Genomic DNA, 13,155 nt, shown 5'->3' with positions numbered 1-13,155 from the left:
TATGAAAGATTAAACTATAAAAGCCACCAAATAGTTAAAAATAAATGAGCTAAAACAAGAACAAGGTGACACTTTAGTTTCCAGGTGCTCTAAACTCTCCCAGTGAGACCAACTCTGTAAAATGTTAACAAGTAACAAGTATCCTCCAAATGCCATACTCAAGAACAGATACTCAAATAGACTAGGCCTATTTAAGAAAATTTACTTTGTTAATGTCCAAGTAATAATAATATATATCTACTGAGATCGTAAACCAATTTGACAGTAAATTACACAGTAAATCTTATGTATTCAGCGTCCTCTTGTGGCCGTATCTGTACACTGTCGTTCATCAGAATACTAAATGATATTTACAAATTCAACTTTCAGCAGCACTATGCAAGTATCTACGTTAAACAGAATACATTTGAACAACACTCACAGAACAGATAAAACAATGTTCAAACCTTTAAACGGGAAGTAAACAGTAATAACAATCCAAAGATGACATTCACCAAGTAAATGAAACATTGACAAATGTAAAACCGACTTATCCTTTACATTATAATTCTTAACTCGTAAGTCAGTAACAAAAAGTTGTTTACAGACCCATAATGAATGCATCACAGACTTATGTCCTGGCTGATAAACATTATTTTATTTTATTTTGAAGGGGGTTTAACTTTTATGCAGTGCCGTCAATGCACACTTAGAAATAGGTGCTTTAAAATGTAAAAACACAAGTATCACAAAAGTAAGGGATCCATATAGGGATCTTGAGACTGTAATCTTGAGACTGGCTTGGGCACCAAATGTGGCCATCGGTCTAATTTTATGCGGTCCCTAAGGTTAATGGGCAAGATAGCTAAAAAAAATGTACAAAATAACAAAGAGAAATACCAAAAAGAGAAAAAAAAAACTAAACTAAACATAAAATTAGTCTAAAAAACACTGAATTACAGAAAAAATATGCAAAAAGGACAACAAACGCAAACTCACAAGATGACTACAAATGAATTAATGAAAAATATACAAAACAAATACAAAAATGACTTAAAAACACACAAAATAACTCATAACACACCAAACAACAAAACTATACAGAATGACAGAAAACTATACAAAATCACAACAAAAGTGTGCAAAATGACTCCAAAAACACACAAAACAACAAAAAATTTGAGAAAAACAAAGCAAACAAAAGCAAAAACACACAAAACAACAACAATACATTAAACGACAACAAAAATAACTGACAGAAAAGCACACAAAACAACAACAAAAGCCTTTGTTGTTTTCTGTGTTAATGCTCATATTGGTCCTCAATCTGAACGATGACATGATTCTTGATATTTTGGCCTTTGGATCAGAAAAATTACATTTTCGTGGAGGCAAAAGTTGCTCATCTTTGCTGTGATCCATGCTTTTATTAACACACAACTGAATTGCTGCATATCAGTATACTTTGGTCTGGAACACTCACTCTTGCACCACCTGCAGCTGGTATAAAACTCAGTCTGAGCTTTGCTGAACTGGCTCCCGGTTAAGTTCAGAATAGATTTTAATGTTTGTTTTTAAAACTCTTAATGGCCGAGCCCCCAGCACTGCCAGATCATTGTAATCCTATGGTCAGAGGTGTTCAATCAATCAATCGATCTTTTATTTGTATAGCGCCAAATCATAACCAATGTTATCTCAAGACACTTTACAGTAGAGCAGTCTTAAGGACGGACTCTTCATTTTATGGATACACACATATGCATATATACGTACTGTATATGCACATACATATGTATCCCACACCCAACATGAATTCATCATGGCGGCAAGGAAAACCTTCTGTTAAGCAGCAGGAACCTTGTGTGGATCCCATTCCTATGATGAACAGCCATCCACGTTATGCTGTGTTGGGTGTGTGCAGAGGAAAGGGTGGAGACAGAGTTGTTGAGACTCTGTAACTCCACACTAAGGATCCCACGGACCTGCAAGACAAAAGCCAGAAGGAGTACAGGAGTATTAAACCATCCACTCATTCATGCCTGTTTCTTGCCTTTTGTCTTTCTTTTTTCTGAATTATATTTCTTTGTTTTTAATCACTGTATTTGCTGTTGTTCTTTTATCCTACCTTTAAAGTGCCTTTGAGATTCCTGAGAAGTGCTTTTAAATAAAACTTATCATTATTACTATTACTATCATTAGAGGTGACAGAGCTTTTGTGGCGGCTGCCCCACAGCTCTGGAACAACCAGTCCGGGCATACTGTACCCGCCCTGTGAGATCAATTGTGGTTTTAAAATCATCTCGAAAGACTCATCTCTTCTCTCTGGCATTTACTGTAATCAAAGTTGAATGGACATATGGCAAAATCTTGATTAAGTTTTTTTTAAACTTATTTTGATTTTCGTTAACTCCATTATATGTTTGCACTGTGTTTATGTATCTTAGTACTATATCTTTGTCATTTTTGTCAGTTGTGCGGCTTTAACCTGTGCAGCACTTTGGTTTACTCAGGTTGTTTTAAAAGTGCCTTATAAAAAAAGTTTCAGTATCATTGATAATATTTTACTATACCTAATGGTAATCAAAAGAAAAGTACATTTTATTCTACATTTATACTCTGATATTTAAAAGAAACACTTTCTTTTTACTAAGGCTAGATAAATTATAGATAGATAAACTAATTATTTGATATGAAGGTTATTACTTTTTACTGAGTGAAAGTAAATATCGTCCTATAGCAATATTATAAATCTTTTTTTTTTTTTCATTTGTTCTTGAAACTGTGAGTTTGAACATTTTCCTGGGTTTGAGTCAAAGCTTGCCAATAAGGGAAGTTTTAAGGTATCCAAGCCTTCACAGTTGAAAACTAGTGTTTTGTATTAAATATCTAGATGGATGAACGCAGCAGAAAATGAAATGTTTATTAAAAATAAAAAAAAAAAAAAAAAAAAGCACATTAGATGAAATGAATGCAAGGTAATGAGAAAAGAGAAGGAAAAAAAAAAAGCAGAGGAACGGTGTATCTAAATAGATTAAAAACAATACAGAAAACAACGTAATGAGAAATGTAGTTGGGAAAGGACACGGAATTAAATTATGAAAAAAATAATAATAATTAGAAAAAAAAAAGTTTCCATAGCAACACAGTTTAATGACAATGGAAGTAAAATGTATGTGTTTTTCTCATGTCGTGGTATTAAAATGTTCTTAACTGAAAACGATTATATTGTTTTTAAAATGGCTAACATAAGATAAAGTGTGTATTTACAGACTGGGCGCTTATTATTATTTTTTCAGTAATGCAGTTTTTCTTAAATGACCCCTATTCTTTTTTAGTTACAAACGCAGAACTATAGACCAATGATTTTTACTTTGGGAAGCTAATTACAAGCCTTCAAACCAAGACAACAGTGTCCAATAGTGATTCAAAGTTCACGCTGATTAACTTTAATGAAAACAATTGTTTGAAATGACATTACATGTGTTATTTCACAGCTCAATACAAATTCAGAAAACCTGATTTGACCTGACTGCTGGGGTCAGCCCACAGTGGCCTATAAATTGTGGCACATTTGTCAGTTCAGCAGGTTGAAAATTTAGTTTTCAAAGACAGAACATGGAGAGCTGGTGGTGTACACTCAGTGCACTGGTGGCCTTTAGCCTCATCCTGCAGCTGGATGCTCTATACATCTACCCAGTGGGTAAGCTCATTTTAAAACTAAACTCCATGATACTTTCCAGTTTATTGTAAGTATGGCTTACATTACTTAAAATAATAAGAAAAGAAAAAGGAAAGTAACTTAGGTCTGGTCTAATACAGACATAGTGACAATTTATTTTTACTTGGAAACAAAACTATATTTTGCAAGATCAAAGCTCTCAATAGTTAACTTAGGGTGGAATATAATAAATGCATGTATCATGTATGTTGACAACTACTCAGTTACACTAAATTGTGTACGAAGAAAACATTTATGTCCATAGTTAAAGCCAACAACAAAATAAAAGCAGCAAACATGTTGAATGCTGTGTTAATCAGATAACCAGTTGTATAAATATCTGTTGATTTGTTTCTTTTTACCAGGAGTCAAACCTGGAGAGTGTCCCAAATATGACTTGGTACCATATTTTGAACCTTGTGCTGACAAATGCCACAATGACTATGACTGCGCTGACCATGAGAAGTGTTGCTACCATGGATGTGGACGCGTGTGTGTAGCCATTAAACAAGGTAAGATGTGAGATTATAGTAGATGTAAATATATCTAAAACCAAGTTAATAAGTTATTAATTGATTAAGTTAATAATGTTTGACTTCAAGTTCTTGTCAAAACTAAAGAAATGCTGCGAGGTAAGGGGGGGATGAGATTCTATCTCAGACAGAAATCACACAGATTTCACAGAGTAAAGTTTATGTTGCTGACCTCTTACTTAAACCCATTCACGATAAAGGTCAAAATTTAAGTCCCTACACTGATTCAATCCAACCAGTGGAATACAAACACAGTTAATGCACCAAACATCTCCACTTTCCAGTTAAAGGCTGGTTTAACCAGATGACCAGTTGACTAAAAATCTGTTGATTTGTTTTTGTTTTTTTTTACCAGAAGACAAAGCTGGAGTTTGCCCATATGAAAACTGGAACCCACTTTGGGAGGCCTGTCCTGACAAGTGCTACAATGACTATGACTGCCCTCATCATGAGAAGTGCTGCCACAAAGGATGTGGACGTGTGTGTGTGGACACCAACCATGGTTAGTTGTGTTATCATATGAGAGTGAGAGCTCTTTCAGTGTGTTTGAAAATATTTAGATAAAAAAGACTAAGTTTTTGTGGATTTGTATTCCTTATTCCAGAGGATAAACCTGGATCGTGCCCTCATCATGTCTGGAACCCTGATTGGAAGCCCTGTGCAGACAAGTGCCACAATGACTATGACTGTGCTTACAATGAGAAGTGCTGCCGCCAAGGATGCGGACGTGTGTGTGTGGCCATCACACCCATCAAACCCGGTAAGATGTGTGTCCATATGAGACGTAGCAGGACTTTGTTGGTTAATAGAATGCAGTGTGGACCTTTTCATATTAGCTGTTTTTAAGGGATTCTAAATCTAACACTGTTCAAGAACTTTCAGATCTTTTCAGACCACTGGTTATACTTAGTTTCACACATTGGTTTATTGGTACACAATAGAGTTAGATCAGGTTTTACCTTGGTGTCCCAAATATGTCTTGGCACCACAAGTAAGTCTTTCTGAACAGTTTGAGGAGCTGACCACATAGGCTACTTATAGTACTTGGGATTAAGGCTAAACCTCTAGGTACATTAATATGCTAAACTAATCAATACCAATACAAAAATTATAGTTAAGAGGAAGTACTATCTCTGCTAGTTAAATGCTGTGTTAATCAGTTAACCAGTTGACTAAATATCTGTTGATTTGTTTTGTTTTTTAACAGGAGTCAAACCCAGAGAATGTCCCAAATATGACTTGGCACCATATTTTGAACCTTGTGCTGACAAATGCTACAATGACTATGACTGCGCTGGCCATGAGAAGTGTTGCTACCATGGATGTGGACGTGTGTGTGTAGTCATTAACCAAGGTAAGATTTGAGATTATAGTAGATGTAAATATATCGAAAACCATGTTTTAAGTTAATAATGTTTGACCTCAAGCTCTTGTCAAAACTAAAGAAATGCTGCGAGGTAAGGGGGATCAGATTCTATCTCAGACAGAAATCACAGATTCCACAGAGTAAAGTTTATGTTGCTGACCTCTTACTTAAACCCATTTGTGATAAAGGTCAAAATATAAGTCCCTACACTGATTCAATCCAACCAGTGGAATACAAACACAGTTAATGCACCAAACATCTCCACTTTCCAGTTAAAGGCTGGTTTAACCAGATGACCAGTTGACTAAAAATCTGTTGATTTGGTTTTTTTTTTTTACCAGAAGACAAAGCTGGAGTTTGCCCATATGAAAACTGGAACCCACTTTGGGAGGCCTGTCCTGACAAGTGCTACAATGACTATGACTGCCCTCATCATGAGAAGTGCTGCCACAAAGGATGTGGACGTGTGTGTGTGGACACCAACCATGGTTAGTTGTGTTATCATATGAGAGTGAGAGCTCTTTCAGTGTGTTTGAAAATATTTAGATAAAAAAGACTAAGTTTTTGTGGATTTGTATTCCTTATTCCAGAGGATAAACCTGGATCGTGCCCTCATCATGTCTGGAACCCTGATTGGAAGCCCTGTGCAGACAAGTGCCACAATGACTATGACTGTGCTTACAATGAGAAGTGCTGCCGCCAAGGATGCGGACGTGTGTGTGTGGCCATCACACCCATCAAACCCGGTAAGATGTGTGTCCATATGAGACGTAGCAGGACTTTGTTGGTTAATAGAATGCAGTGTGGACCTTTTCATATTAGCTGTTTTTAAGGGATTCTAAATCTAACACTGTTCAAGAACTTTCAGATCTTTTCAGACCACTGGTTATACTTAGTTTCACATATTGGTTGAATGGTACACAATAGAGTTAGATCAGGTTTTACCTTGGTGTCCCAAATATGTCTTGGCACCACAAGTACGTCTTTCCTAACAGTTTGAAAAGCTGACCACATAGGCTACTTATTGTACTTGGGATTAAGGCTAAACCTCTAGGTACATTGATATACTAAACTAATCAATACCAATACACAATATATAGTTAAGAAGACGTACTATCTCTGCTAGTTAAATGCTGTGTTAATCAGATAACCAGTTGACTTAATATCTATTGATTTGTTTCTGCTGCCATTGATGTGGACGCGTGTGTGTAGCCATTAAACAAGGTAAGATGTGAGATTATAGTAGACGTTATTATATCTAAAACCAAGATTTAAGTTATTATGATTTGACCTCAAGCGCTTGTCAAAACTAAAGAAATGCTGCAAGTAGTAGCGGAACAAATCAGAGCCGGGCCAGGGACGGGAAAATGACCGGGCCCTTTAAATCCAAATAAAACTCATAACAACAGCATTTTACAACCTACACATGCCCGCAACAGTGGGGCTTACAAGCTTTAACACCACAGAGAGCGACTATGTCATTTTGAAGTCCATCAAACAGACATGAAGTATAACAAAACAAGAGAACAACAAAAACATTAGGATAGTTATTACTAAGCATCTCAGCACCACAGATAGCGACCGCTTTATTTTAACACCCACTTCAACCATTTCAATTCAAAGCTTGTATCAGTAGCTATAAAGTTGAGTAAAACTGGCACAGCGGCCCACATGTTCACAAACACAATTTCAATAAGAAGTACTATAATCCTAGTCACCAATATTTGAAGAGCATTCGACGAGCCTTGCACTCCACGAACTCGTCCACGATGCTCTGTATGTCCATTTTCTTTGCTCTCTCATTCCCTATGGACAACATGGCAAGTCCACTCAGTCTCTCCTGTCCCACTGTGCACCTCAACTGGTTTTTAATAAGTTTTAACTTGGAGAATGAGTGGGACACGTGACTGACGTGCGCAAGCATACTCTGTGCAGAAACCATGTTGTTTACATATGTGACGCTTGAAAAATTGAAAAATGGCAATGAATTAACCCGTTAATGCTCGTAAGCGGCTACTTATTTAAGAAAACTCGCTTTAAGTACAGGTGAACGATTGCGGGACCCATGCAGCATTCCCGAAAACAAGTGGTCATCTGATGTGCTCTCCTGGCCCGATGTTCAATGGCCAGATATTTATAAATATCTGATAGAAAAACTCAGTGTATAAACAAAAGAAAACCTAAAAGCATTAGGTCTCTAGAGGCTTATAACTGTTGAATGGGAAGGAAGGACAGCTGCTGTACTCCTGTTACCGAAGGTTTCTTTGTATTTCCGCATATTCTGATCAGTTTCAACGAATGAGTTTCCATCTTTACATTAAGTCTCCTCCTCACTGTCCCACGTCTGCATATCAGTCCATTTACAGGTTTTTATGGTCACTTTTTACTGGATCAAGACTGAGAAAGCGCTCCGTCTGCTCCTGTGCACCATCGCCTCAGCAGTCCTCCGGTTGTTATGCATCGAGCCTGGGTGCGCATGCACCTAATTTAGTATGCATACTGTACACAAAATGGGTCTATATAACCCCTGTATAAATTTGCATGATGGGTGACTGCCCACGGGTCATTTAGGGCCCGCTTTCTCCAGCTCCCGTGAGCCATGGTAGAGGCCCGGCTCCCTTAAGTCCTAACTCCTATCTGGGGGCGCGCCGCCCTCCCAGCCCCCCTGAAACCCCGCCCCTGGCTGCAAGGGAAGAGGGGATGAGATTCTATCTCAGACAGAAATCAAACAGATTCCACAGAGTAAAGTTTATGTTGCTGTCCACTTACTTAAACTAATTTGTGATAAAGGTCAATATTTCAGTCCCTACATTGAAGCAATCCAACCAGTGGAATACAAACACAGTTAAAGCACCAAACACGTCAACTTTCGCGTTAGAGTCTGGTTTAACCAGATGACTAAAAATCTGTTGATTTGTTCCTTTTGACCAGAAGACAAAGCTGGAGTTTGCCCAAATGAAGACTGGAACCCACTTTGGGAGGCCTGTCCTGACAAGTGCCACAATGACTATGACTGCCCTCATCATGAGAAGTGCTGCCGCAAAGGATGTGGACGTGTGTGTGTGGACACCAACCATGGTTAGTTGTGTAATCATATGAGAGTGAGACCTCTTTCAGTGTGGTTGAAGTCCAACCAATTTTTTTCTTAGAGGTCTACCTTTCATTCTAAGCATGGAAATAGTTTTTTTTTTTCATCAAAAGAAAGATTTTGGTAAAAAAAAAAAAAAAAAGACGAACACATTTTTGTGGCTTTGTATTCCTAATTCCAGTGGATAAACCTGGATTGTGCCCTCATCATGTCTGGAACCCTGATTGGAAGCCCTGTGCAGACAAGTGCCACAATGACTATGACTGTGCTTACCATGAGAAGTGCTGCCACCAAGGATGTGGACTTGAGTGTGTGGCCATCACACCCATCAAACCCGGTAAGCTTTGTGTCCATAGGAGATGTAGCAGGATTTTGTTAGTCAAAAATAAAGTAGTGTTGACCTTTTCGTATAAGCTGTTTTTTACGTAGTCTATGAACACATGATACTCTACAAAACAGTACAAGTGTAAATAAGTAACTCTTTCCAAACAATTTGAGGAGTTGACCACAAAGGCTGCTTAAAGTTTTTTAGAAAAACGCTTATCTTTTTTATTTATATAATAAACAAATAAATTCCAATACAAACATTTATAGTTAATAGGAAATACTGATCTCTGCTATTTAAATGCTGTGTTAATCAGATAACCAGTTGACTAAATATCTGTTGATTTATTTCTTTTTACCATAAGTCAAACCTGGAGAGTGTCCTATATATGTCTTGGCACCATATTTTAAACCTTGTGCTGACAAGTGCTCCAATGACTATGACTGTGCTCACCATGAGAAGTGCTGCTACCAAGGATGTGGACGCATGTGTGTAGCCATTAAACAAGGTAAGACGTGACATTTTATCAGATACAGTTAAACCTTATTGGTAATTTTGAAGTATTATTAACCTCTTTAATATCTTCAATTACATATTCCAGAGGATAAACCTGGATCGTGCCCTCATCATGTCTGGAACCCTGATTGGAAGCCCTGTGCAGACAAGTGCCACAATGACTATGACTGTGCTTACAATGAGAAGTGCTGCCGCCAAGGATATGGACATGAGTGTGTGGTGATCACACCCGGTAAGCTTTGTGTCCATATGAGATGTAGCAGGACTTTGTTGGTCAATACATTGTCGTGTTGACCTTTTCATATTCGCTGTTTTTTAAACAGTTGACTAAATATATTATTATTTGTTTCTTTTTACCAGAAGTCAAACCTGGAGCGTGTCCCAAATATGTCTTGGCGCCATTATTTAAACATTGTGCTGACAAGTGCTCTAATGACTATGACTGCCCTCTTAATGAGAAGTGCTGCTACCAAGGATGTGGACGAGTGTGTGTTACCATTAACCAAGGTAAGATGTTAATTTTTATTATAGTTAAACCTTATTGGTATTTTTGTAGTATTATTGACTATTCAATATCTTCATTTAGATATTTGAGATAAACTCAGTCCTTCTGTTGAGTTTACTGTTTTTTCTCATATTTATAAAAAAAATGATGAATATTGAGGGAGATGCTAAACTTACTTGATCACAATTTTGTTGTTATATTTGTTTTTCTGAGAAAAAAGCCAAACTCTCTACATTACAGAAGTCATACATCACTTTTCTTAACTTTTGATTTTTTTTGGTCCTGTTTTCCTAACTTTGGTGTTCTTGTCTTTGTCATGTCAGCGTTTCCATGGTAACCATTCCCCACGTGCCTCTATAAACACCACTGATGTCCCACAACAGAAAGCTGCGCTGACTATGAATTGTAATTTTTATCAATGAGCATCTACTTTGTTTTTCATTCTAGTTGATCACTTTATAATTTTACATTTTATGAACTCTACAGTGCCATAACCAATGTTTGGTGGTCACCTTTACGATTATTTATTTAGATAGATCATATTGTTGATTGTGTTTTGTGTAAATAGTCCTCTATGATCATTTAAAAAAAAAAAAAAAAAAATTTTATATAAATTTTTTCTTGTTAGTTGATGAGATCATTCTTTGATCCAAATAAAATGTATATTGGTTTATTTTGTAACATGATTTATATTGTGCAAATAAATTTCTTTCTGATGCACGAAAGTAAAATGTCTTCCTTATTGTGCTTACAAAATAACTATTTACATAAGCAAACAAGTTTTTACCATTTCATACTTCAGCAGTAGGATGGGACTTGTACTTTAAGAGTGGTTTAAATTGTTGGAACTGGATAAGCGTCACCATTTCCACTCACACATTGAGAACATAATTACACAGTCACTCACTGTGCCACTACATGTCACTTTGATAGCTTTGAAACAAAGAAATCTTGGTTGAATATTGGTTCAGTACAAATAGACAATAGTAAATATTAGACCCTGAAAAGGAGCAAGCGAGTCTGAAAATGGATGAATTGGTTAGTAAATAAAATATGGTAGTAGACAGAGCACTGAAGTAATGGCATTAAAAGAATTTGGGGCGTTTCCACTTTTCTCCTCTACAGCCTCAATTGTCAATTGTATGCAAACCTTGTGATATGTTCATTTAGCAACTTTAGCAAATGATTCTGTCCATAGTGAGGAGTTGCAAAGCTCGCTCAGTCAGTGTAGCCGGCTTGGAGAAGTTCATAATATATAGAGAGCGGTTATGGAAGGTTAAAGGGGGAAAAAACTCAGACATAACCTGTGGGCCAAGTAAATAAAATTCTTACTACAGCAATGACCAGTTTTGAAGAAACCAAAGCTTTCCAAACCAGTAAATCAAAATGAAGCAATTTCATCGTGAGACAGATTAGTTTTGGCCTCCTGACGAGTATAAGTAGAGTGCAAATACCTTGTTGCTTTACCTTAGCAGAGATTTTAGGAATCTGAACTTTATTTACATGACAATTTTTCTGACAAATTTTGACTTCTTACATTGTTACATGAAAACACATATTTCCAAACTTGTCTTGTTACTCTCTATAACTCTACAAAGGAAATGCATGCAGGACTAATTTGAACATAAAGAATACACAACAGTATGTGATGTAAGTAGGAAACATTTGGCAATGATTTGTATTCAACCACTGGATAGCACATTGGTGAACAAGTCTATTATATGTAGTTAAAGTCACTAGCTGCCATTTCTGTACTCAAACTGCCAATAGTAATGCAATGTAAACAAAATATTACCTATGGGTTTATGTTTCAATTTGGCTCCAGTTTCACTACTATGGAATTGGACAAAGTTACTCAAATACTGAGATGACAAATTATATTTTACCATGAAATCATAAATCTATTACAGACCCAAGCTTAAGATTAACAGACTGGATTCATGAATCACTAAGCCATAGAGGCCAGGATCTACCACAGCAGATCAGACCAAAGCTGTAAACTGTGCAAAGATGCCTCCAACATAGTCCAGCACATAGTGGCAGGCTGTAAGATGCAGGCAAGATTTATTTACATGAAAAGGCACAACCAAGTGGCATGTATAGTGAAAAGAACATCTGTACCCAGTATGGACTGGAAGCAGCTGCTAGCTAACCAACTGGACAACATGGTGATTAACAAACACCAGCAGAGGTCACTAGTCATAGATGTGACAAGACCAACTGACTGCAACACAAGAAGGAACCCGAGAAAGTGGAAAAAGTACCAAGAGTTCAAAGAACAATTGGAACAAATGTGGAAGGTCAAAGCACATGTGGTAGAAGGAGCACTCAAGGCAGTGACCTCTAAACTGGGAGAACTGGTGGCTCCAACAGATTCCAGGGACAACATCTGAAGCCTCAGTCCAGAACTGTGCAGTGCTAGGAACAGCAAAGGTCCTGCACAGAACTCTGGTGGTGCATGAATAAGGTGTCATGAAGGCTGTCATTAAGTGTCGTTCTTAGGGGTTAGGGTAACAAACACTTAATGACAGCCTGCATGACACCTTATTCATGGTAATGACAGCGTATTGTCATAATAATTACAGCCTTATGTACAAGTTATACTTGTTTAACTTAGTTTTACCATATATTTGTATTGCATTACATGATTAGCAAGTTTTTATGGCTGGCGATGTCTGATGAAGCGACATGACTTCTCCTTTGTCAACAACGACATTATCAGCCTGTTAGGTGCTGCACAATTTCTGTGAGGACAATAGTGAGCATATGATGTCACAGATGTGCAATAGTTGAATAATGATTTGCAGAGAGTGAACATTTCTACAACCACAGCACACAAGAGGTTTTGTGTATACATTTTGCAAATCTGTGGTGCTACTGTTCTGTTAAAATCCTTATCTACAATGCAACTGTGTGACCCCGAATATGTCAGGTATTTCTTATAGGATTTCAAGTGCATGTATAATAAATCATTTTGTTTCTCCTGAGATTATCCATGTCCTTATTTTACATTACTGCATTCCTAAAAAGCACAAAGCAAGAAGACGACAATTTAACAGCAATAGGAGACAACTGTCTCGTATTGAAACTTAAACTTTCTTTGAATGAGTAGATTTAACAAAAAG

General features: G+C 37.0%; 1 protein-coding gene across 14 annotated transcripts in view; it reads left to right on the top strand.

The window, feature by feature from the left end:
• The window catches only part of LOC114467521 (papilin-like), a 30,076-nt gene extending 19,574 nt beyond the window's left edge, over positions 1 to 10,502 (top strand). For 13 of the 14 annotated variants that reach the window (XM_028453892.1, XM_028453880.1, XM_028453886.1 and 10 more), the window contains 12 exons: positions 4,063 to 4,209; positions 4,586 to 4,732; positions 4,835 to 4,990; positions 5,438 to 5,584; positions 5,938 to 6,084; positions 6,187 to 6,342; positions 8,528 to 8,674; positions 8,866 to 9,021; positions 9,374 to 9,517; positions 9,611 to 9,757; positions 9,886 to 10,032; positions 10,354 to 10,502. In XM_028453892.1, the coding sequence (XP_028309693.1) occupies positions 4,063 to 4,209; positions 4,586 to 4,732; positions 4,835 to 4,990; positions 5,438 to 5,584; positions 5,938 to 6,084; positions 6,187 to 6,342; positions 8,528 to 8,674; positions 8,866 to 9,021; positions 9,374 to 9,517; positions 9,611 to 9,757; positions 9,886 to 10,032; positions 10,354 to 10,367 (1,655 nt within the window). In that variant the 3' untranslated portion in view covers positions 10,368 to 10,502. The remainder of the gene's footprint in view (positions 1 to 4,062; positions 4,210 to 4,585; positions 4,733 to 4,834; positions 4,991 to 5,437; positions 5,585 to 5,937; positions 6,085 to 6,186; positions 6,343 to 8,527; positions 8,675 to 8,865; positions 9,022 to 9,373; positions 9,518 to 9,610; positions 9,758 to 9,885; positions 10,033 to 10,353) is intronic. The other variant, XM_028453891.1, reaches the window with a different exon arrangement.
• The last annotated feature ends 2,653 nt before the right edge of the window (positions 10,503 to 13,155 follow it).

The sequence above is a fragment of the Gouania willdenowi genome, chromosome 7 (assembly GCF_900634775.1).
Source record: "Gouania willdenowi chromosome 7, fGouWil2.1, whole genome shotgun sequence".
Lineage (NCBI taxonomy): Eukaryota > Metazoa > Chordata > Actinopteri > Blenniiformes > Gobiesocidae > Gouania > Gouania willdenowi.
The sequence above is the reverse complement of the archived record's forward strand: the minus strand, read 5'-3'. Positions and strand labels throughout refer to the sequence as shown.